The sequence below is a fragment of the Argopecten irradians genome, chromosome 3 (assembly GCF_041381155.1).
Source record: "Argopecten irradians isolate NY chromosome 3, Ai_NY, whole genome shotgun sequence".
In the NCBI taxonomy this organism is placed as follows: Eukaryota; Metazoa; Mollusca; class Bivalvia; order Pectinida; family Pectinidae; genus Argopecten; species Argopecten irradians.
In genome coordinates, this window is record NC_091136.1 from 23,476,661 (window position 1) to 23,500,634 (window position 23,974).

General features: G+C 35.0%; 1 protein-coding gene across 1 annotated transcript in view; it reads left to right on the forward strand.

The window, feature by feature from the left end:
* The window catches only part of LOC138317925 (ral GTPase-activating protein subunit beta-like), a 41,776-nt gene that overhangs the window by 12,782 nt on the left and 5,020 nt on the right, over positions 1-23,974 (forward strand). The window contains exons 9-29 of the mRNA XM_069259900.1: positions 546-755; positions 1,174-1,409; positions 1,640-1,782; positions 2,243-2,355; positions 2,670-2,798; positions 3,511-3,618; positions 3,981-4,073; positions 4,401-4,768; positions 8,195-8,254; positions 13,446-13,556; positions 15,977-16,154; positions 16,560-16,651; positions 17,517-17,641; positions 18,110-18,289; positions 18,563-18,635; positions 19,021-19,194; positions 19,655-19,793; positions 20,314-20,463; positions 21,645-21,914; positions 22,289-22,454; positions 23,064-23,180. Coding sequence (XP_069116001.1) covers positions 546-755; positions 1,174-1,409; positions 1,640-1,782; positions 2,243-2,355; positions 2,670-2,798; positions 3,511-3,618; positions 3,981-4,073; positions 4,401-4,768; positions 8,195-8,254; positions 13,446-13,556; positions 15,977-16,154; positions 16,560-16,651; positions 17,517-17,641; positions 18,110-18,289; positions 18,563-18,635; positions 19,021-19,194; positions 19,655-19,793; positions 20,314-20,463; positions 21,645-21,914; positions 22,289-22,454; positions 23,064-23,180 — 3,235 coding nt within the window. The remainder of the gene's footprint in view (positions 1-545; positions 756-1,173; positions 1,410-1,639; positions 1,783-2,242; positions 2,356-2,669; positions 2,799-3,510; positions 3,619-3,980; positions 4,074-4,400; positions 4,769-8,194; positions 8,255-13,445; positions 13,557-15,976; positions 16,155-16,559; positions 16,652-17,516; positions 17,642-18,109; positions 18,290-18,562; positions 18,636-19,020; positions 19,195-19,654; positions 19,794-20,313; positions 20,464-21,644; positions 21,915-22,288; positions 22,455-23,063; positions 23,181-23,974) is intronic.

Sequence of the window (23,974 nt, forward strand, 5' to 3'; positions counted from 1 at the left end):
CTCACAGAAAGGTAAGTGACCCCACCCTACCACGTAATCGTCACTCTGTCACAGTACCTCCTGCCACCCCTCCTGGACAAAGGAAGTCCACACAACCTATGTCTGTACTGGCCGGAACTGTCTCACAGAAAGGTAAGTGACCCCAATCCACCAAGTAATCGTCACTCTGTCACAGTACCTCCTGTCACCCCTTCTGGACAAAGGAAGTCCACACGACCTATGTCCATACTGGCCGGAACTCTCTCACAGAAAGGTAAGTGACCCCACCCCACCAAGTAATCGTCCCTCTGTCACAGTACCTCCTGTCACCCCTCCTGGACAAAGGAAGTCCACACGACCTATGTCCATACTGGCCGGAACTCTCTCACAGAAAGGTAAGTGACCCTGCCTCCACCAAGTAATCATCACTCTGTCACAGTAGCTCCTGTCACCCCTCCCAGACAGAGGAAGTCCAAACACCTCTGTCACAGTTTCTTTTTATAGGGACTTTGCACGACTGATTACAATATAAGAACTGTTCTACATGACTTATTTTTCGTTTGCAGGATCCTCTAAGTCGTCGTCAGTGACCACTAAATCGGCCGTCCCTCCTCCCACCAACTTCCCTGGTCAGCTGTTACTGGACTCTCGCCAGCCCCTGGCCCCTACCCGGCCTCGCTGTAACAGCGTCCTACACATGTATGGGGCGTGGCTGTTTGACGCAGCTTTAGCTCGTGTCAGACTCCTGCCGTGCCATAGAGGACCGACTGTCAATGGTTAGTGGTTCTTATTGTGTTTGATCAGTTTGACCACCTTTTCATATTTGATCTTATCCTAGCTCTACCTCCTTTGTTCATCTTATTGGAACTTCATATTTCAAATTTGATAGTTTGTTTGCCTACGTGAGGCAATGTTTCATGTGCCAACAGTTGGTTACCTAACTGAGACGTTTCACCTTTGACCTATATAAAAATCTTTTGTGACTTTATCTTTCACTTGTCACTGGAAATTCAAATTTTGGCCATTGTTTACCTAGGTGTTTGTCATGTAACAAATTAAAGTTGATGATAGAGATAAAAAAAATTACTTCATTAATTCAGCATGAATAAGAAATTTAAAAAAAAAAAAGAAAAAAAATGATTCTTACTGGTTCACTGTCTGACCCGTTGCACTATTTCTACATGATTTTCACAGCTCGTGCAGATCGGAGAACAAATTCCTTCACAGACACCAGACAGGGATCCATTTCCCTGGACTATCATTCAGACCTGAGCCTCTCCGTGGATAACACGTATGAAACAGGACGTGCTGAGGCTCTGGGCGCCCTCTGTAGGATTTTCTGTGCACACAAGACAGGGGAGGAAATCCTGCCTGTCTACTACTCACGATTCTACATAGCTATGTACTATGGCCTACAGACATCTGACGATGTGAGTTACATTAAAAAATCAAAATGACAACTTCATTAGATTTATGTTTTCCTTAATATAACATAAGAAATTATAAGAATTTTTTTGGATTATTTTGAAATTATTTACAAAGTGTTTAACTGTTTAGTAAACACATTTAAAGATATAATTCAACAAATTTTATGAAACCAGTGATTAATTCTTTTTGTTTTAGCAGTTATTTATTGTTTGTCTGTTATTTGTTTACTCAGAGTCTGAGCGGTCAAGTACTGGCCAGTATCCTGTTTAACTCCTGTGACCTTTTACGCGTTGACCTGGATGGTGTGCAGGTTCTAGTACCCTACATATTGGACGCACTACAACTCATACTCAGCGACCAGTCGCCACGACTAAAGTAAGTTCAGTAATCACTCGCCATGACTCGAGTAAGTCATAACTCACGCTCATATCTATGACTATTGATATGTGCTATTTTGTTCATGATTCTTATATTGACAGACAGATTGTCACACAAAAGTCAGTACATGTGTTTTAACTTTTTAAAATTGTAACCATTTATTTTGAGCTTCACATTTGCCCATAATCAATATTTCATTCCACTATGTTAGTATATCGCCAAATTGACCTCACATAAGGTCTATTCCGTCCTTGCATATTACAGAGTTAGCTCCCTTGCGGGTAGGTATCGATTGTTACGTCATTATTTAGTGAGTGCAATTCACTTTGTTTTCTCCGAAAAGTATGACGTTACGCTTGCAAAAACATGACGTCACAATCAATACCTACCCGCAAGGACAGATAACTCTGTAATATGCAAATACAGAATAGTTGTTCAACAAGTCTTAAATCCACAGACTCAGTGACTCTAATGTTGACTGTCACAATGTGGAGCTGCGCCGATCCTGTATACAACTACTGTTGTCCCTACTCTGTCTACCGCTACACTTCAAGGACCTGGAAATCAATGGTAACTAGGAGTTAAACTACTCAATTGGACTGTACATATCAAAAAAGGAAAATAAAAGAAAACTTTGTTTGCCAAAGATATAAAATATACCCATAAAGGGTTGAAAGACTGAAATCAAGCTAACATTATATGGATTGTTTCATTAGTTTTGAAGTTAAGCATTCCCCTAAAATTCTCGTCTTTTGATTGATGGGTAGTTAATTTTGACAAATGTTATAAGTTAATTATCAGATGTTGCTCGACCCGATATCCTGCCGAAGTATTTGATTTTCATTCTTCGTCTCTCCTAAAAGTAAACTTTTTATGTCTAACAGATATTGTATCTAGCCCTGACACCCCTGTACAAAGTATCACCTTCCTGTCGGTGAAGAAGAAGATCATGGAACTATTACTGAAGGCTCTGTATAATGCTAAGGATTCTACCAACACACAGATGCTGTTAGGTATATACACCAGGACGTTCGTGTAAACTTTGATGGGAATATATGGCATAGACAAGCCTTAAACTATTGAGGCCGCCAGCATTTTGTTTCTTGAGGTTTCAAAAAACTGTAGTTTTAGTTGTTTCAAAATTGAACAAAAAGTAGTCCACAAGTTTTAAATTTTTTATCTTGATAAGATGGTAGTTGGAGCATCACTTCTAATTTATAGTCCGGTGACTCATGTAATTCTGTGGGCTTTTCGTGATGAAGTTTGACACCATATATCAAAATGTTTAGTAGGCCACCCTCTTTCAAAAAAATGATGGTATCAATTTTTTTGACCATGTAGAGGGGTCAAGGTCAAAGGTCAAGTGGGTTATGAGCTGAAAAATGGCAAAAAAACTGCCAAAAAGTATTGATAAAATGTCATTATAAAAAGTTTTTCAATAACACAAGGCATATGATAGAAAATTACAGAAGGTTCTTATAATAAGATCTATCTTTATACCATATTCCAAATAGCTATATCATTCATCAGGTATTAAAAAAGATTAAAATTAATGGTCAGTACAGAACGTTTTCATACAAAGTCACTGGTGTAGAAAATACTTTCTCTCTCTAGTTTCTTTTTTTACTCAGATTGAATGTGATCTTTTTATCTGTCAAAAAAACCCACCAAACTATGGAGTTATTAGTGTTTGTTTCTCTAATGCAATTGGATTTGTATACCAAGGGGGCCTGATGCTGATCGTACAGGATTTGGCCATGTGTGAAGCTATGGACCAAACGACTCTTCAGCCCCACCAACATGACACATCCGGGGAATCTGATTCACATGGAGGTATGTAACAGTCTGTTTCACTCAGAGGCTTGAATATGATTATTTGACTTACAAAGCTTGAGTCACATGATAGGGCATTTGAATTTATTGTTAACCTCTTGAATTTACAAAAAAGAATAAGATTTAAGAGCTTTACCTATTCTTAATTGGTGGAATTAAAAGTATTTTAGAAAAAATTTCAACAGTAAAATTTAATTTTCTTTAGGTATTAAAATTAAAAATGCCAAAGAAAACAAAATCACAGAAGCAAAGTAGAAAGTTAATAAAAGAATTATGGTAATCCTCGATTTATCATAATTTAAGAAAGAATTCAGTGATTTAATTATTTAAATGGTCAAAAATAAGATATGTATATTTTTAAGATACAAGTCGGACAAGCATGAACTCAATGTCATCAGATTCCAGTTACCACGAGTCGTCCTATCATCGTTTACCACTGACATCGCAGGATCTCGGTAAGTAACTCGTAGTCCTATCAACGTTTACCACTGACATCGCAGGATCTCGGTAAGATACACATAGCCACTCACACTTTATATTGGAATATATATATACCTAATGCTGATGCTAAAGTTTTACAAAAAACGTTTCTGTTCTATAAAAGAGTGAGTGTAATGTTTATAACAGGATTCTTTTCAAAAGAAATATTAAAGAATCAAAGATTTTCATCTCACAGTATTATACATTTAATATTAATGGGAAAAGGCTGTTACTGATACACAGAAATATATTTAAATGAGAATTGTATTGTTATTTCCGGTACAATAAACATTTTTCCACAGAGACAGCCTATGGTCTGTTCGGTGATGCTACAGCTCTGGTCTGTCATCGGCTGATGGCTTCATGGAAGACGGATCTCAACACGGCCCTTGCGGCCATGGAGCTTCTCGGGGGTTTGGCTAAGGTCAAAATTAACCCCGCAAATCTTCTCATGTGTAAACGCACGGTCAAGTGGATATGTGAGTTCATCGTGTACCAGTGTAGTCGTCCGGCCCCCTCACACTCTCGTGACCTTCACTCCATGATCGTGGCAGCATTCAAGTGTCTGACGCTATGGCTTGTAGAACATAGCCGTTTGATGTATGATAAAGAATGTCTCATCAACGTCCTGGAGGTGGTGGAACTAGGTATCTCAGGCTCGAAGTCACAGGTAGGAAATACAGTCCGGTCAGTGTTGTAATGGAAAATAACGTCTTCACCCCATTAATTCAATAATGAATTTTGCCAGACATAGAATTTGGAGAGTTTATAGTTCATATATCGGGTTGGGTGGGGGGGGGGAGGAGGTACAGAAAAGAAGTAGTTATTAATTAAGAAAGTTGTTTAATTTTAGTGAACATAACAACACATCTATCAAGTTTACAATCAAGTAACAATACAACAAACGCACTGCTATAATGTAGTTCTTTTCATTTTTCTATTTAACTATTGATGCATATCCATAAAAAAATAAAATAAACATGTGTTCTTAGATTATTGAAAACTTTGTTTTCTGGTGACCTGATTTTGCTTTTCCAAGTCTTACAACATTCTTTGGTGATTACAATTCAGATGTCAGTAATCTCTGGTCACTGTATAAAGATTCACTCTATCTATCATTAAAGCTATGCTGTGTTGTTTTGCAAATTTTAATGCGTATAAATAGAAAATAGACTAATTAACTATATGGAAGAAATGTTGGTGTAGAGATAAAGATCAGTTTCATCATTAGAATTAATTCATCTTGAAAGTGATTGATTGAAATTAAGCATTCAAACAGTGCTAGCAAATTGAAGCAGATTTCATCAACTATTTTCCCATGAAATAGTTGCCATATTTAGTTTTTCATTTGATTGTACATACCACTGTGTAAAACTTTCACTAATCCGACTGTCTTATAAGGTAAATAAAACTAGCTCAAAGTAATCACATCTATCTTCTATTTTAACAATCCTGCACATACCGGACCAACATTTAGTGACATTAACACACTTGTAAATTCATATTCACCTTTGAAAATATAAATTAATCAATTATGAATGAACTTTAAATGAAAAGAATTCAAACAGGAAAGAGTTTGAAGTCTTTTAGGGTGACTGAGTAAAAAGAACCATTGACAAAAATAAATTTGTTTTTAATATGCTTATACAAAATGTTCGTATCTAGAACAATTTCCTCAATTTTCAAAGATATATAATTAATTATTATAGCAGAATATCTATAGACAGTTAATATTTTAGGAAGGATCTGTTTGTTGATCTGTAGGTTGTAATAAACTATTGATTAAGGATGTACTCCTCTGAGAAGTCAAAAATTTCTTGTATTAAACTTTTTTTCTCATATAAATTTTTGGAAAGAGGAGTTCATACCATGAAAGAAAATGGAAGAAAAAACATATGTCCGTGTGCTCGTTTTTGAGTTATTGTCACTCAAAGATACCAAACTGACAAAATAGTGGATTTTATTGGAATTTCGCCGTTTTGACCACATACACTAGAATTTAAAGCCATAATTTCCTAATGAGGTGTTTGATATGTATGGATGTTTGTTTAGAATTTATTTTCCAGTAGTCTTCATTAAAAATATATCAGTTATGATTAATAAGAGTCATATTTTTTCTCAAAATAACAACGTATGCTACCCCTACCCCTTAATTTTGAGCTCCAAAATGCACCATTTTCAGCCATTTTTGTCAAATTTAATACTTTATAGAAAAAGTTCTGGTATTAAACTTTTGTCAATAGTTTGCATATCAATAGGGAAAGGGTTGTTCTTTCTTAATCAGGCAGAAAAATGGGGGGGTCCGTGTGCTTACTTTTTTGCCCCATTTAAATATATGTTATTTTTCAATATTTTTGACTGAAAAATAAAAGTGCTCAAATTACCATTAAATGTAAAAATAAAGTGACAAAAGTGTATCATTTCACACATTAATGTTCAATATTTTAATTAACATGAACCCAGTGAAGATTTACAGCAAAAATTAACTCGATACAGCTGAAAATGCTGACGCTGTGATGATTTAAGTAAAAACAATTTAAGTGAAAAATGGGAAAACGATGGCTCTTCTCAATGCCAAAAAAGACACAATTTCAAAATGGCCGCCAAATGGGCCATTTCTAAAAATCGCTGTGTAAAAAAATCTACTAAAAATAGAAATGTAATTTTTTGACAAAATTTGCTACAGACCACATGTTAACAAGAGGAGTTCATACCATGAAAGAAAATGGTAAGAAAAAAAAATCTGTCCGTGTGCTCGTTTTTGAGTTATTGTCACTCAAAGATACCAAACTGACAAAATAGTGGATTTTATTGGAATTTCGCCGTTTTGACCACATACACTAGAATTTAAAGCCATAATTTCCTAATGAGGTGTTTGATATGTATGGATGTTTGTAGAATTTATTTTCCAGTAGTCTTCATTAAAAAATATATCAGTTATGATTAATAAGAGTCATATTTTTTCTCAAAATAAAAACGTATGCTACCCCTACCCCTTAATTTTTTGAAGCTCCAAAATGCACCATTTTCAGCCATTTTTGTCAAATTTAATACTTTATAGAAAAAGTTCTGGTATTAAACTTTTGTCAATAGTTTGCATATCAATAGGGAAAGGGTTGTTCTTTCTTAATCAGGCAGAAAAATGGGGGGTCCGTGTGCTTACTTTTTTGCCCCATTTAAATATATGTTATTTTTCAATATTTTTGACTAAAAAATAAAAAGTGCTCAAATTACCATTAAATGTAAAAATAAAGTGACAAAAGTGTATCATTTCACACATTAATGTTCAATATTTTAATTAACATGAACCCAGTGAAGATTTACAGCAAAAATTAACTCGATACAGCTGAAAATGCTGACGCTGTGATGATTTAAGTAAAAACAATTTAAGTGAAAAATGGGAAAACGATGGCTCTTCTCAATGCCAAAAAAGACACAATTTCAAAATGGCCGCCAAATGGGCCATTTCTAAAAATCGCTGTGTAAAAAAATCTACTAAAAATAGAAATGTAATTTTTTGACAAAATTTGCTACAGACCACATGTTACATATATTGATAAATCGTATTTGAAAATCTCATAACGTTTTTGATCTATGTCGAAACGAGACTTTAACGGGACTGAAACCACAGAAGAATACATCCTTAAGGCATATTGTTGGTTATCAAAATAGACAAACATTCATAAAATACAAAAAAAAAATGTTTAATTATTTTGTAATCAATATGTTTATTTTTGTAAACAATTGATAAGCTAGTATTGCATATTGAAATGTCAGTATATCCTAATGGTGTTTTCATTCAAGAAGTTCATGAGAATCATTTAACGTAATATGCCATTTTACGTAAGTAATGAATGTAAAACATCATGCTAGTCCTAAAGTCACAACCATCCAAAATGTGGCTATGGTTACATTGCGAATGTTAGAAAGAAAGTCTTTGTGATCGATTCTCTGAATGTAAAAAAAAATTCAAAAGTTAGGAATTTCGTAATATTTAGCTTTAAGATTTTGATTTGAATATTGGAAGAGGTTGTCCTCGTCTGTTGCACCACTAACTTGCTGTCGTGTGCATCACGTTACATTGTTTTGTTTACAGAAAGGGACTACAGACAATCACAGTGTTTCCTCTAAGGATTCAAAAACTGTGACATCACAGGTACCTATGGTTACGTTGTTGTTGCCGTGCCGACAGCCGTTTGCTCTGCTTTCCCTCTCATACTGATCATATGTAATACTCTCCTAACAGATTGCCACGTTTTAACATCCTAGCACAGTCTAATCCTAATCATTGACATGCATGCACATCAGCTTACACTTCAGGCAGGATACAAGAGTTTTACTGATTCATTTATGGTAATGTCACACTTATTTCTATTAGAAAATACAGCAAATTAAGTCACAGTGCTATTTACTAAATGAATCTTTGAATTCATGATACAATTAATACATTATATTTGCAAAATGTTTTTGAATTGTACTTTCTTTTCTGTTTATCTGTCATTCCATACAAAATTTTGACAAAATACCTCCTTTTCACAATTTCACAAATATAGGTATACAAACACTCTAGAATTTCTCTCATGCTAGTAGTTAAATACAAAAATGTATACATATACTAGATATAAATCTCTTTTGCTAAAACTCTTTATGCAATTTGATACATGCATATGGATACAATAAAATTTACCTTTTGCTAGAAGTCCTACAGCTGTATGATAGATATATAATAATTATATACATGTCTTATGGATACAGTATTTTTATAATGCTAGAAGTCCTAAAGTATAATTAGAAACACATGATGTGTTTGTATTCTTTTGTAGTACCAGAACAATCTAATGTAGGTCACTGTGACCTATTTTTTCTGCTTTACTGACTTTAAGTAGACTGCATTCAGCTCGATTTCCAAGAATGATAGAATTAGTATACTAACAATTGTTTTGCATAGTAAAGGTACCAAATTTATAGGTTTTACATTAATTAATTATGAAGCTTTTTAATTATTTTTATACACTAGGCATAAGTCTAATTTCTAGGTTTCTTGTCTTTTGTTCATGAATAATACATAACCTGTCGTTGGGTTACCATGGTGTCAAATGAGGGATAGTGATCAAGGGTTATAAGTTAGCCTTTGATTTACAATTCCAGTTCTGTTTTGTGACGAGATGTTTCAATACACATGAATCTTAAGATATGAAAATACAGAATACATGTGTACTCCCTTACACAAGAGGATAATCATTTAATTAATTTTTAGCTCACCTGGCCCAAAGGGCCGGTGAGCTTATGTCATGGTGCGGCATCCGTCGTCCGTCCGTCCGTCGTCTGTCTGTCAACATTTCCTTTAAATCGCTACTAGTCCTAGAGTTCTGCATGGATTCTTATCAAATTTGGCCAGAAACATCCTGTGGGGAAGGGGAACAGAGTTTGTATAAATTTTGGCTCTGACCCACCAGGGGCAGGAGGGGCGGGGCCCAATAGGGGAAATAGAGGTATATCCTATAAATCTCTACTTGTCCTAGAGTTCTGCATGGGTTGAAACCACATTTGGTCCGTAACCTCCTTTGTAGAAGGGGAACAGAGTTTGTATAAACTTTGGCTCTGACCCCACCGGGGGCAGGAGGGGCGGGCCCAATAGGAGAAACAGAGGTAAATCCTATAAATCTCTACTAGTCCTAGTCTTCTGCATGGATTGAAACCAAATTTGGCCACAAACATTCTTTGGGGAAGGGGAACAGAGTTTGTATAATTTTGGCTCTGAACCTCCGGGGCAGGAGGGGCGGGGCCCAATAGGGGAAACAGAGGTAAATCCTATAAATCGCTACTAGTCCTAGTGTTCTGCATGGATTGAAATCAAATTGAGCCAGAAACATCCTTGGGGGAAGGGGAACAGAGTTTGTATAAATTTTGGCTCTAACCCCCCAGGGGCAGGAGGGGCGGGGCCCAATAGGGGAAATAGAGGTAAATCCTATAAATCGATACTATTCCTAGAATTCTGCATTGATCGAAACCAAATTTGGCCAGACACATCTTTGGTGGAAGAGGAATAGATTTTGTATACATTTTGGCTCTGACCCTCCGGGGGGCATAAGGGGCGTGACCCAATAGGGAAAATAGAGGTTAATGCTTTGAATCACTACCAGTCATAGATTTCTGCATGAAATGTAACCAGATTTGACCAGGAACATCCTTGTAGGGAAGGGAACAGAGCTTGTATTAATTTTGGCTCTGATCCCACCCGGGGACAGGAGGGGCGTGGCCCAATAGGGGAAATAGAGGTAAATCCTTTGAATGGCTACTAGTCATAGATTTCTGCATGAATTGAAACCAAATTTGGCAAAAAACGTCCCTAGGCGAAGGGGAACAGAGTTTGTATAAATTTTGGCTCTGACCCCCCCCCCCCCCCCCCCCGGGGGCAGGAGGGGTGGTGTGCATGCCCAAAAGGGGAAGTAGAGGTAAATATTCAATTTTCCTTCAGGAAAGAACAATAAACCTATATTCAGAACATTACTTGACATTACAAACCAGGTGAGCAATACAGGCCCTCTGGGCCTCTTGTTTTTTTCTCTGCATAAAAATGTTTTGGAAAAAAAGTTTTGGCATAAAATTGTTTTCCCAAACGGATTTTTTGTCATTTTTTGACTGAAGAGTGAATTTACCTTGACTCACGAGTTTAGTGAGATAGATTAGTGAGGGTTAAACGATATTCAACGTAATATTTCTATATTTACATATAGAGTTATCTCCTCTTGCTGGTAAGAATTGATTGTTAAGTCATGTGTTTGTGTACGTAACTCGACTACATATTTTTATGGAGAAAACTACGCTCTCTTAATACACAAACCAATGATTTAATGATTAAAACCCTGCCTCAAGAGAAGACAACTCTGTAATATGCAATGACGGAATTGTATCATAAATACCTGTAACCCGTGAAGCTAAGGCTTGTACTCAGAACATCAGGGTATTTAATTTGTGGATTACAAACTATGGATTTTTCTAGTTTCTAACGGTATATGCATAAATATAAATTTGTATTTGAAATATTTATTAAAACTACTTACTACAAAATGTATTTATCAATGATCTATATTATGTACATATATTATCTAAATGTATATCATTTACATGTATACACTTAAGTATCATTTTTATGTACACATGTATATGACTGTATATTTTGTATATAACTGAACTTACATTGTATTTGTATCTTCAAAATAGTAGTCATTATGTCATTTTGGTTAATTAAGCACTTTTAAATCTAATTACATTTTCTTTTAAGATTCCTGAAACAGCACATGAATTGTGATCGTGTATACACATGATTATGATTTTGTGGGCAGAATCAAAGCTTTAGGTTTTCTTGTTATAATTAATTTCAAGCATGATTAACTAAAACAATGTGACAAATGAGCATGAACTGTAATGAATTTTTTAACCCTGTTTTGTTCCTGAGTTGTAAATTTAAAAAAAAAAAAATTTAAAAAAAATCTTAAGAATTGAATATCACAAAAATATTACTGTTTGTGATATCTTATATATATATCTCTACCCAGGTATATATCATTCCTGGGGGGCCGTTAGCGGCTGTTTAAGCATATACTATACTGGATTACAACTTATAGGCCCATATGGAGTAGGCGTCATTTACATACATGCTAAAGATTGGTGGTTATCCTCAGCTGTACTTCAAAACATAACACCTCCATACAAATACTGTTGATTGTACTTTTAAAACCTTTCTGTGTTAATGTAATATATCAGGACCCAATGGTGTTATTAATATGCTGAATTAAAAAGGTCTCTCACTTGTCTTATCAACTCCATCATCCAATCAATCGCCATTTACATCTTGTTTTTGAGGGAACACAACTGATTTGCAGGCCTTGTTTAATTTGACTTTTCAGCTTCAGTTATTTAGTAGATTGAAGCATGCCCAATGACCTTTGACATTTGACCTCTCTTTTAACCAATAATGTGAAAAATATGAAGAGTTCAAGGTCAAAGTTTCATTTTTATACTGGTCAAGTTTTTATATAGTTTGCTTTTTGGATTGTGAAATTATTGATATTTTGTTTGAGTTTTTCAAAGACTGATCTTAAATAATGTATGCATGACATAAATTGTTTTGATTATTTTTTATGTGGTATGCAACCAAATTAAGTTTGCATATGGTAACCAATCATTCTAGTTTTCGTTTTGTGAAGCTATACATATCATTTAATTGTAATTAAGCAACATTATCTAGACATAGTTTCTATTCTTTTTACTGTTTCCCGAATGAGTATATAAGATTTAAGTGTATTTTATGTAGTAAGTACCATATCTTATAATTAAAATAAGAAAACAAAAACTCCACTCTGTTAAGGAGTTAAAGTTTGGCCGTTATAATCAATAGACCGTCCTCAATCTTCACGAGGGGTTGCTATCACTGTCATTGTATCCACCCATGGACTATGTTATAGTTAATCTGAAGGCTCTGTGTGTGACAACAGATGAGACAGGTAGTTTGGTCGTTTTATGTAATGAGTAGATAGAATATTGATACGTTGTGTTGACATTGAAGTTGAATGTTGATCCTCCATAATTTTCAAAAATGTCTCTGTAGGCCAGTGTTTGGTCAAAGCTTTTTTCCTGAAGTGCCTTCATTTTTATCATGACATAGACCAGAGTTGATAGTAACCCCTGTAGTATCGAGGACGTCAAGGGGCTAATAACACTTACTCTTATGGAGCACCTGATTCACTCTCTTTCAGCAGTCTCCATTCAATTATACATTTCATTTATAACTGCTGTCATCTAATGAAATTTGCATTTGGATTACAGTTTGGAAATGATTCTGTTGTTTTCATGTCATCTCAAGAACTCGAATTTTTCTTCAATACTTGACAATTGAAATGTATATGTTGTTCATTTAGCTATGTTACCATGACTCGGCAATGAATACTATTTGACCGTCACGATTAAGAATCATTAGATTTGGTCTGATTCTAAATTCTGAAGGATATTCCAGAAGGCTATACTGTAAACCAACTTAAGGATCCGACGACTTAATTTCAAGTATTTATGTCTAACTGCATTTTCACAGCGACATTAATTTGCAACTGCACTTGTTGTTGAATCTTTTTCACAGTGACTTATTTTCATGGACTGTAATAGCCTTCAATATACATGAAAATAAATTGCACACAAAGAAAAGTTGGCTTACAGTATCTGACTATTTGCTTTGTATTGCTAAAAGTGTTGAAATAATGTTTGAGTCATTATCATGCAGTTCAAGGTCATGCATGTTAACTGAGTCAAAGTTTACACTTGTATCATTGGCATCTTCTGTTGTTTCACAGAACCGGGCCAGTGATCCACCAAAATTCAAGGGAGATAAACAGTTGATGCCGGCGTCCATGAGAGTGAAGGATGCTGCAGAGTCTGTTCTTACCTGTATCATACAACATGTGGTAGGTATACAAAATGTTCTTACCTGTATCATACAACATGTGGTAGGTATACAAAATGTTCTTACCTGTATCATACAACATGTGGTAGGTATACAAAATGTTCTTACCTGTATCATACAACATGTGGTAGGTATACAAAATGTTCTTACCTGTATCATACAACATGTGGTAGGTATACAAAATGTTCTTACCTGTATCATACAACATGTGGTAGGTATACAAAATGTTCTTACCTGTATCATACAACATGTGGTAGGTATACAAAATGTTCTTACCTGTATCATACAACATGTGGTAGGTATACAAAATGTTCTTACCTGTATCATACAACATGTGGTAGGTATACAAAATGTTCTTACCTGTATCATACAACATGTGGTAGGTATACAAAATGTTCTTACCTGTATCATACAACATGTGGTAGGTATACAAAATGTTCTCACCTGTATCATACAACATGTGGTAGGTATACAAAATGTTCTCACCTGTATCATACAACATGTGGTAGGTATACAAAATGTTCTCACCTGTATCATACAACATGTGGTAGGTATACAAAATGTTCTCACCTGTATCATACAACATGTGGTAGGTATACAAAATGTTCTCACCTGTATCATACAACATGTGGTAGGTATACAAAATGTTCTCACCTGTATCATACAACATGTGGTAGGTATACAAAATGTTCTTACCTGTATCATACAACATGTGGTAGGTATACAAAATGTTCTTACCTGTATCATACAACATGTGGTAGGTATACAAAATGTTCTTACCTGTATCATACAACATGTGGTAGGTATACAAAATGTTCTTACCTGTATCATACAACATGTGGTAGGTATACAAAATGTTCTTACCTGTATCATACAACATGTGGTAGGTATACAAAATGTTCTTACCTGTATCATACAACATGTGGTAGGTATACAAAATGTTCTTACCTGTATCATACAACATGTGGTAGGTATACAAAATGTTCTCACCTGTATCATACAACATGTGGTAGGTATACAAAATGTTCTCACCTGTATCATACAACATGTGGTAGGTATACAAAATGTTCTCACCTGTATCATACAACATGTGGTAGGTATACAAAATGTTCTTACCTGTATCATACAACATGTGGTAGGTATACAAAATGTTCTTACCTGTATCATACAACATGTGGTAGGTATACAAAAGTTCTTACCTGTATCATACAACATGTGGTAGGTATACAAAATGTTCTTACCTGTATCATACAACATGTGGTAGGTATACAAAATGTTCTTACCTGTATCATACAACATGTGGTAGGTATACAAAATGTTCTTACCTGTATCATACAACATGTGGTAGGTATACAAAATGTTCTTACCTGTATCATACAACATGTGGTAGGTATACAAAATGTTCTTACCTGTATCATACAACATGTGGTAGGTATACAAAATGTTCTTACCTGTATCATACAACATGTGGTAGGTATACAAAATGTTCTTACCTGTATCATACAACATGTGGTAGGTATACAAAATGTTCTTACCTGTATCATACAACATGTGGTAGGTATACAAAATGTTCTCACCTGTATCATACAACATGTGGTAGGTATACAAAATGTTCTCACCTGTATCATACAACATGTGGTAGGTATACAAAATGTTCTCACCTGTATCATACAACATGTGGTAGGTATACAAAATGTTCTCACCTGTATCATACAACATGTGGTAGGTATACAAAATGTTCTTACCTGTATCATACAACATGTGGTAGGTATACAAAATGTTCTTACCTGTATCATACAACATGTGGTAGGTATACAAAATGTTCTTACCTGTATCATACAACATGTGGTAGGTATACAAAATGTTCTTACCTGTATCATACAACATGTGGTAGGTATACAAAATGTTCTTACCTGTATCATACAACATGTGGTAGGTATACAAAATGTTCTTACCTGTATCATACAACATGTGGTAGGTATACAAAATGTTCTTACCTGTATCATACAACATGTGGTAGGTATACAAAATGACTGGTCGTAAGACACATTAGACAGGTGGTCACTATGCAATACAGTAAAGATGCACAGTGAGTCTAAAAACTGGTAGTTATAGACAGGCAGTTGTTTCTATACAGACGGTTGTTAGAACAGGTTAGACTATATATTTCTTTGCCATATATCATTGTTATTGTCACATATATATAAACATTAAAATATTTCCACAACTTCTCAAATTATCTAGAACTATAAAAAGTAAATAATTTAGCTACTCAAGTGCCATAGGTTTCTTTTAAAATATTTTTTTCCGTTGAAAAGGTGTGGATGAGGAATAAGAATGAAGCAAGGCCTAATTGAGGTCTCTGTTTTTGTTAAGTGTGTAATTTGAAGATATAAACTCTTTATACTTGTTTTTTGGCAGGGAGCCTTCCCTCCACCATGCGGACCAGAATCTTTATTTTCCCTATTGGATGAGAAATCACTCCTGAAGTACTGTAAAGGTGTAGGATTTTCTGAGCAGGCGTCTCCCTTCAGATATTTTGTCCTGGAGAATTCCATCATTGTTGGTCTTTTGGAACAGCCACTGGGAAATGTTGAAGGTTGGTATATATGTCTCATGTATAATGAAACCTGACTTTACTTACATGGAATTTAAATAGAACTGACCTAGATATCTGATTTATATTAAATAAATAATGTAGCATCTTATTAACAGCCAGGGTCATTTTCGTATACACATGTTTAGGTTTAGGAGGTGAAGAAAAGCCCAGAGTACCCAGAGAAAAAACACTGACTTGTGGTCAGTGTTCCGCAACTGCCCCACATAAGATTCAAGCTCAAATTCCAGATGAGAAGACATTTTGGTATTATGAAGGCCATCTTAAGTGAGACCTTAATTACAACATTCTCCATCATCTGACTGCAGTGAAACTTCACAACTGACCTTGATAGTTTTTATATTTTAATTGACATTTAAGATAGCTGTAATATTTGTATTGTTTTAGATCCATTACCAAATGTAACAGCTTTGATACGAGGACCATTTGGACGACATGCCTGGACCATGCAACTACGGCATTCTCCAAGAAATAAAAATGTAAGTTATACCTATAGTGGATTATTTTTGCGGGAATCATATCAATTGATTTGATTTAAATTCCTGTATTGCTACATGATCAAGCAGGTACGTTGTGTGTAAACTATGGTACCTGCCTAGAGAAAGTTGCTTTTCTGAAAAGATTGTGCATTTAAAAATGTACCAGGTAAATACACTACTATAAGAACAATTTCATTAGTTCTAGACATAAGTGGCTTTACTCAACAGGTGCAGGTTTGGATTTGGCCTACAAGAGGTCTTTACAATCAATTTGTAATGGCAACAAGCGTGATTCCACAAATTGTTCTTTATTGACTTCTATTAGAACCTGTGTATTTCCAATATAAACTTGATTTTAAATGCACTCTTAGTTTAAATTGTCTCGTTTATGGTTATTCAATAACAAGGATTTATAGAAGTGTGAAGGATTCGTGACTGTCTCTTTACATTACTAAACACCATGCGAGACGGCTATGAACCCGGAATAAGAACCATTTTTCTCAACGAACACTTATCTTATGGAATCAAACGAAACACCAATGTAAAGTTTCCCAACGTTTATCACTTGCTTTAAGAATGGAAGATTTAGAGGATATGTCTTAAATTCTCGTTAAAAAAATACGACAGCTCATGAAATCACGGCCCGCTTCAGAAAGTATAAGACGGTAACCCTCGCACCCGCAAGCTACATCAAAGGCTGCGCCGGCGGATATCAAAGGAAAATCAGTCGTCGCCCAACGTCACGGTCAGTGCCCAAACACAAAAGCTCCTGTCTTGTATTTCCCCAAAACCCAGTGTGACTTATCCTTCTCATATATGTCCTTGTTCAATAATTAGTAGTTGATTGATATTTAATTAATCCTAGGTCAACTCCAAGTCACACCTGGGTGACCCTGGACGACCTCTGCCGATGGAAAACGTTGGAATACATCACAATGTTAAACACCGCCATTTCCCAGAAACTGTAGACAAGATTCCTCTAACACAAGCGTAAGTATTACTAAAAAACAATAGCTGTAAATAATCTGATCATTTTCAGAAACTGGAGAAATTCTTATTCTGTGTACTTTAAACAACACATAAGCTAAAAACTATACACATTTTCAAAATACTCAATATCTGAATACTGTTCATATACAATGATCCTATTAATGTATAGGTAGTACCATACCGAATACTGATAAGTAATGATTTTCACTGGAGCACTAGTCATATGTAATAGACACAGTTATGGGATGTTTTACTCATTCAGTTGCACACTACTATACTGTCTGAGGCAGCCTCCACAATGTTTTGAAAATACATGTGATATGAAGATATGAGAGGCTCAATAGTCTAGTGGTTAGGCAATGGGTTGGTCTCTGAATGAACGGTACATATACTTTAAATATATCTTAATTAAAAGTAATTAAAGGGAATAAGAATACAATCACAGTATGTATGGTTTGTTAACTACAGAGACAAGAGTATTCCCACCCTGGAGTCCCTGGTGACGGAGAAGGAGAGAGCCAACCTGACCAAGCTCAAATCCTTCATCGAGAAACAAGTTCAGTTTGAGAACCAAGTCAGCAGCCGTAGCAAACAGGATCTCACCAAATCAAAGTTCCCAAACCCCGAGACGGAGTGTAAACCTCCAAAGTGAGTATGAATAAGAATAATTACTGAGATTGAAAATAATTCTTTCTAGGGAAACAATTCTAGATGTATCCCGACATATAGGGACATATTTATTTTATTATACTGAACAAAATCAAAATAGATACATAAATTTGTGCAATTCAACATCAACAAGCTACTGTATCTATTAAATCCATAATAAAAGTAAAGATATTTAACAATAACATTACTGTCAAACTGCAGTCAATGATATAAGATCATTACAACTTTAACATGCCCTTTGACCTGTTACAGAGTGACCCAGGAGTTCCAGACAGCCCGACTCTTCCTTTCTCACTATGGCTTCCTGTCTCTGGAATCCCTCAAGGTAAGGTTATACTATTATTGTCTTGGTATGAGGTTGACTACAAGGTGTACTAACCCAGAATCTGTTAACTATCACAACCATCTTTTGTATTTGGCATTCTAATATGCATTGTGTGTATCTGTTGTCGCAGCTTATACTCAGGAACATGCAATATAAAATTGAAAACAAAATGTAAAAAAAGATATATTGTATACCAACGTATATTTGAGTTACATATTTCATGAGCAATTAGAGTTAAAAAATCAAATCACCATGAAAATGCAAAATAGGATTGTTCTGAAAATTGTTATAGACATGAAAGAGTGAAATTGAGTCGCCCTAAAATAACTGTTTTCAGTATTGTGTATACATGAAATTGTCACTTATGAAATAAATCTTATTTCAGGAACCAAAGAATAGCAGCATCCCTCCTGCTCTCGTGATGCTGGACACGACCAACTCAGCCCTGTTTACTGACCTGGAAAGTCTGGACACGGTGACCGCACGTGATAATGACACTGTTCACATATTCTACGTGAAATCTGGACAGAAGCTTCCACAGGAGATACTGGACAATGTGGTGAGTATGGAGATGAGAATTAAATCAAGTCTGAGAATGAGATAAAATAGCAGTTATATATTACCAGTAGCAAAATCAGCTGGAGATATTGCTCTTTTTGAACTTCAGATAATGATATGAGGTGTAACGGGAATGTGTTGGGTTTTTTTTTTGTCTCTATTTGCTCTAAGAAATCTAAATCACTTTAAAATAGGTTTTTCTTCTTAAACTAAAGTACAATATTTCATCCTGTAATGCTTTTCTTTCTTGACGAATTGTAGTATATCAGGTATCACTAACTTTGTAGTGAAAAAGATGCTCTGTAGTATCTACAGAAAGAAACTCTAAGTGACTACTAAGGCAGGTTTTATTGAATGATGTATATAGACTGAGAATAGAAATTTTGTATTGGGAATATCAACATTTGTGAATAAAAAATTCCTAACTTTACTAAACATGTTTTACAATACACCTGTTTCAGACGTCTCGGAACAATGTCCAGCCCCAGTTCCTGGAGTTCCTTCACTCCCTCGGCTGGCCCGTGGACATCAGAAAACATGCTGGCTGGACAGGCCACATCAGTACGAGCTGGAAAATCACAGAACCAGATGACTTAGATGGTCAGTGCCCACATATCCGTTTAATTCTGGTCAAGGTCATGGTGACAAACGTTGGTTATCGTTGATAGAGGGGATTTATGGTTTTATATGATGTATCTATTTTGTCCATAGTAGCATATTTATCATCAATAATAGTATAATTCAACATGTCCTTCATTCCAGTTATAATTATGGACCATTTTAATTGAATTGCATTCAGTTGAAGTTTAGTATATAGAACTCAAAAACCTTGATTAATTTGAAAATTACCTAAGTAGAACTTTGATGAGTCAAACTTCAATTAAATCAAATTTCTCGACTTTTCATTTCACTTGAAATAAAGAAATTAAAATTAAATTCATTAAGAATTTTTCAATCTAACTATATGACTATGAATTACACACTGGTAAATCCACCATTTATGGCTCTATTTAGAATATATGTATATTTTTATCTATCCCACAAAACTGTAAAAAATATCTCCATAAAAATCACTCACTATACAAATGTGACATACTTTGATGACTCCTGTGTGTTACAGAGGGCGAGTTCCAGCTTGGTACTGGTGGTTGTATATATGATGGACGACAGCAGGTTCTGTACTGGGCCGACGTATCGTCTGAGGTGGCGTTTGTTGTACCGTCTATAGAGACATATAATACCAAGATGTTGTCTGTCGACTCGAGTGGAGGTAGGGTTTATATAGACACAACACATATATAGTACATATGTTTGTTTAATAATTTCACTATCAAAAACAGGAACAGACAATTTAGTATTTTTCTTCAGTTACAAAAGTTACTTACTTTATACCATCACCACCATTGAAAAGATTGAGCTTCTAATTTTACTTCATGTCAAAAATATGAAAAATAATTAATTGCATCCCGAAAAAATTCCGTGGCACTATATTCTATATGAAATGAAGTACTGATTGTGCATGCACCTAAGGCGAAATAATCTATTTCATTTTATTTTTTGTGTTAATTAGGCATATATATACACAATTAAACACCAATTATTGTTCAAATGATGAACATCATTTATGCTCTGTTGGCGGTGGAGCATCTTTAAATCATAGAGTATTTAGTTAATAAATAACCATTTCTCTTTGAAATCTAACTTTTTTCAACTAATTTAACCTAAATATGCTTTGATTTCTAATGCTGTAACATGTATTTGCCTAATGATCTCATATTCAGATCAATATTTAGCCACATTCTTGTTCAGTATCTGAGCAAAAATATAGCACAAGTCGGTCATCTTGATATTTAATTGATAGCTTGAGAGTCGCTATATAGAAATCAGATGCAATTAGATAATTTCTGGGTTGTTTACGTATTTTATCATAAATGTTGTGTTCTTAGACTAGATATTTTAATAGAAGGGTATTAATTCACAGTACTGTAAACAATGTTTTTAAATATTAAATGTAGCAATGGTAAAAAGTATTTACCTTTAAGATAAACATTTTTACAGACCGCTCGCCATAGTTACCTTTATATAAACACTTTTACAGACCAATCGCAAGGGTTACCTTTATATTAACACTTTTCTCTCATACCTGCACATGTAATTCTGGCTGGTTTCCGGCAATACACTCATGTCGCCTGAAGCTGTATTGCATGGCTACCCATGTAATAAAGCCTCGTGACGTTACAGCGCCAAAAAAAATTACTATTTTCTATTTTGGTGCAATTTTAGCATTTTTTTTCTTCAGAAAGTAGGCTTGATTAACTTTAAATCTTTAAATACTTTAAATTTACTTTACTCGGGATTATGAAATGTTGTAAAACCCTTGGCAAGCCAATCTACCCTTGGTAGAATATCCCTATTGTTCATATCTACATATGAAAGAGTTTTATATTACAGATCGGTCGCCATTATTCCCTCACCACCCTGTGGATAAAATGACATCAGAACCTACACACAAACCCAAGTCTCTGTCCCTGGAGAGAACACTCACTTCCGAGGTCGGAGACAGAGTCCGAGGAGATCGAGAGAGTCCTAGTTCTCCCCAGGAACCCCCGCCAGTCCGCTTCCGTAACCAACGCCGACAGCCTGCTCACATGATTGGACCGGATACCAAAATGTTTGTAGTGTGGTTGGAGAACTTTGAGGACCATGATAATTTCCCCACAGGTAAGTTATTTTACCTGGTAAATTGATTTAGCAGATAACATATAACCAACAATTTTAATGGGGATTACATTTCTGCAATTTCCTAGGACATGAAAATTATAGAATTGAAATCAGTAAATTAAAAAAAAAACAATAATTAAATAATTAATATTAAAATATTCACATAAAACTATATTTTAATACTGAGATGAAATGAAAATTCTTAACAGTATTAAATGTCATCAAAACAATATATGAAATGGGCTCAATTTGGCTGGATCTTATATTCTAATCCAAAAAACTTTGATCTCCTTAAATCTAATACTGTGTTAAAATCATACCACCATATTTACATATATGTTTTAGCTGACATTTTGTTTTGTTTTCATTGACAGGAGAGTTATTGGGAGTGACGAGTACAGGTATTGAACACTTTGTGACAACTAGCACCAGTAGTACGAGTTCCACGCAGAAACTTCAGGAGAAGGATACATTCATCATATTCATACACGCTCTTACAAATGGACTGTTCCGTATACATATGCAAGGCCAAACTAACAGGTAAAAGGAGTGTTTACCTGACCGTCATTAGGACAGAATTTTTTTGTCTGCCCAGTTATCTCCCCTTCTATCTTTAACACTAAATGCTTTCCCAATTTTCTTGCTTGGTAATAACTATGTTATGACTTTCGTTGGAACTTTGTTGTGTGTGACGTGTATAGCAGGGAAGTAAAGGAATGATCTCTTTCCTTTTCTGTAAATGTGTGTCAAAATATCTGAGTTTCCTCTGGCCTTGATGCCAGACTTATACATATTGAATGATTGATCTGCCTCTCTAGATACCTGTTTTACTGATCAGTTTATCACACACAATAACAGGTGTCCAGCAAAGATACAAAAAGTTAACTGACAATAGTGAACATTAGTCTTTAGGCTTTGTCTGGATTCTTTCTTTACTAAGTCTCAGACAATGAGTACCAATGTTTGTATTTAGGGATCATCTGAATGTCTGGAACCTAAACGTATTTCTGACCGTTTATTTTTACCTTTGATACAGATACATATATAGCGATTTTCCCACTGATTTAGTGAGGGAGAAAAATTGTCTTATATTATCAGCATGGTAACAATGACATGGGTATGGAGTTTTGACCTTTATTTCTGTTTCAGGGTTTCCATGGCAATTCCTCTGGTGGACGGCATGGTGGTCAGTAGGAGGGTGCTCGGGACAATGGTCAGACAAACGTCTATCAACATTTGTCGCAGGAAACGGCTCGAGAGTGAATTGTAAGTGTACTACATAACTGGTGAAAGTCCCTGAGTTATAGTGATAACATTCTGAAAACAACTTTAGTTCTCTTACTGCCAAACAAATCAAAGGAAAGAGGAAAGAGTGGTATAAAATAAACTATATATGACTAGTTTGCAAAACAACCCTTTAAAATAGCCATGTTCCAGGTCTGTAATGTCAATAATGATAATTAGGTAAACAGTATATATGGAAAAGTTTGAGCTTCTAATTTTACTAAAGTTAAAAATATAAAAAAATAATTAAAGGCCCATTACCTTTCCGGAGCAAAAAAAAAGGTTTCTTAAAAAACATTAATAACATCAGAAAATGCATACAGATGACCTAAAATAAGGTTACGACACCAAACATATGCAAGAGATCCTGCGAAATATATGAAAACAGTGGAGAGTCAATTCGCTGTTTTGCCATCTGGCGCAGTGATAGTCAACTACCGCGCGGTATTTAGGACGACGGCGAGAAACATAAGACCACCCGCGTTATGAAAATAAGCAATTTATTTATTTTAATCAAATCGTTCAGAAGGTGATGATAAATGTATTATTAACGGTAAGTTAATAACTTTTGCGACTGTACAAAATTATCGATCTTGTTTTACATTCCCACTTAAAAAATTAAAAGCCGTTTCGTAAAGGTAGTGGGCCTTTAATTGCATCCCGAAAAAATTCCGTGGCACTATATCCTATATGGAATGACGTACTAATTGCGCATGACCCAAAGGCAAAATAATTATTTTATATCATTTTTTGTGTTAATTAGACTTATATATACA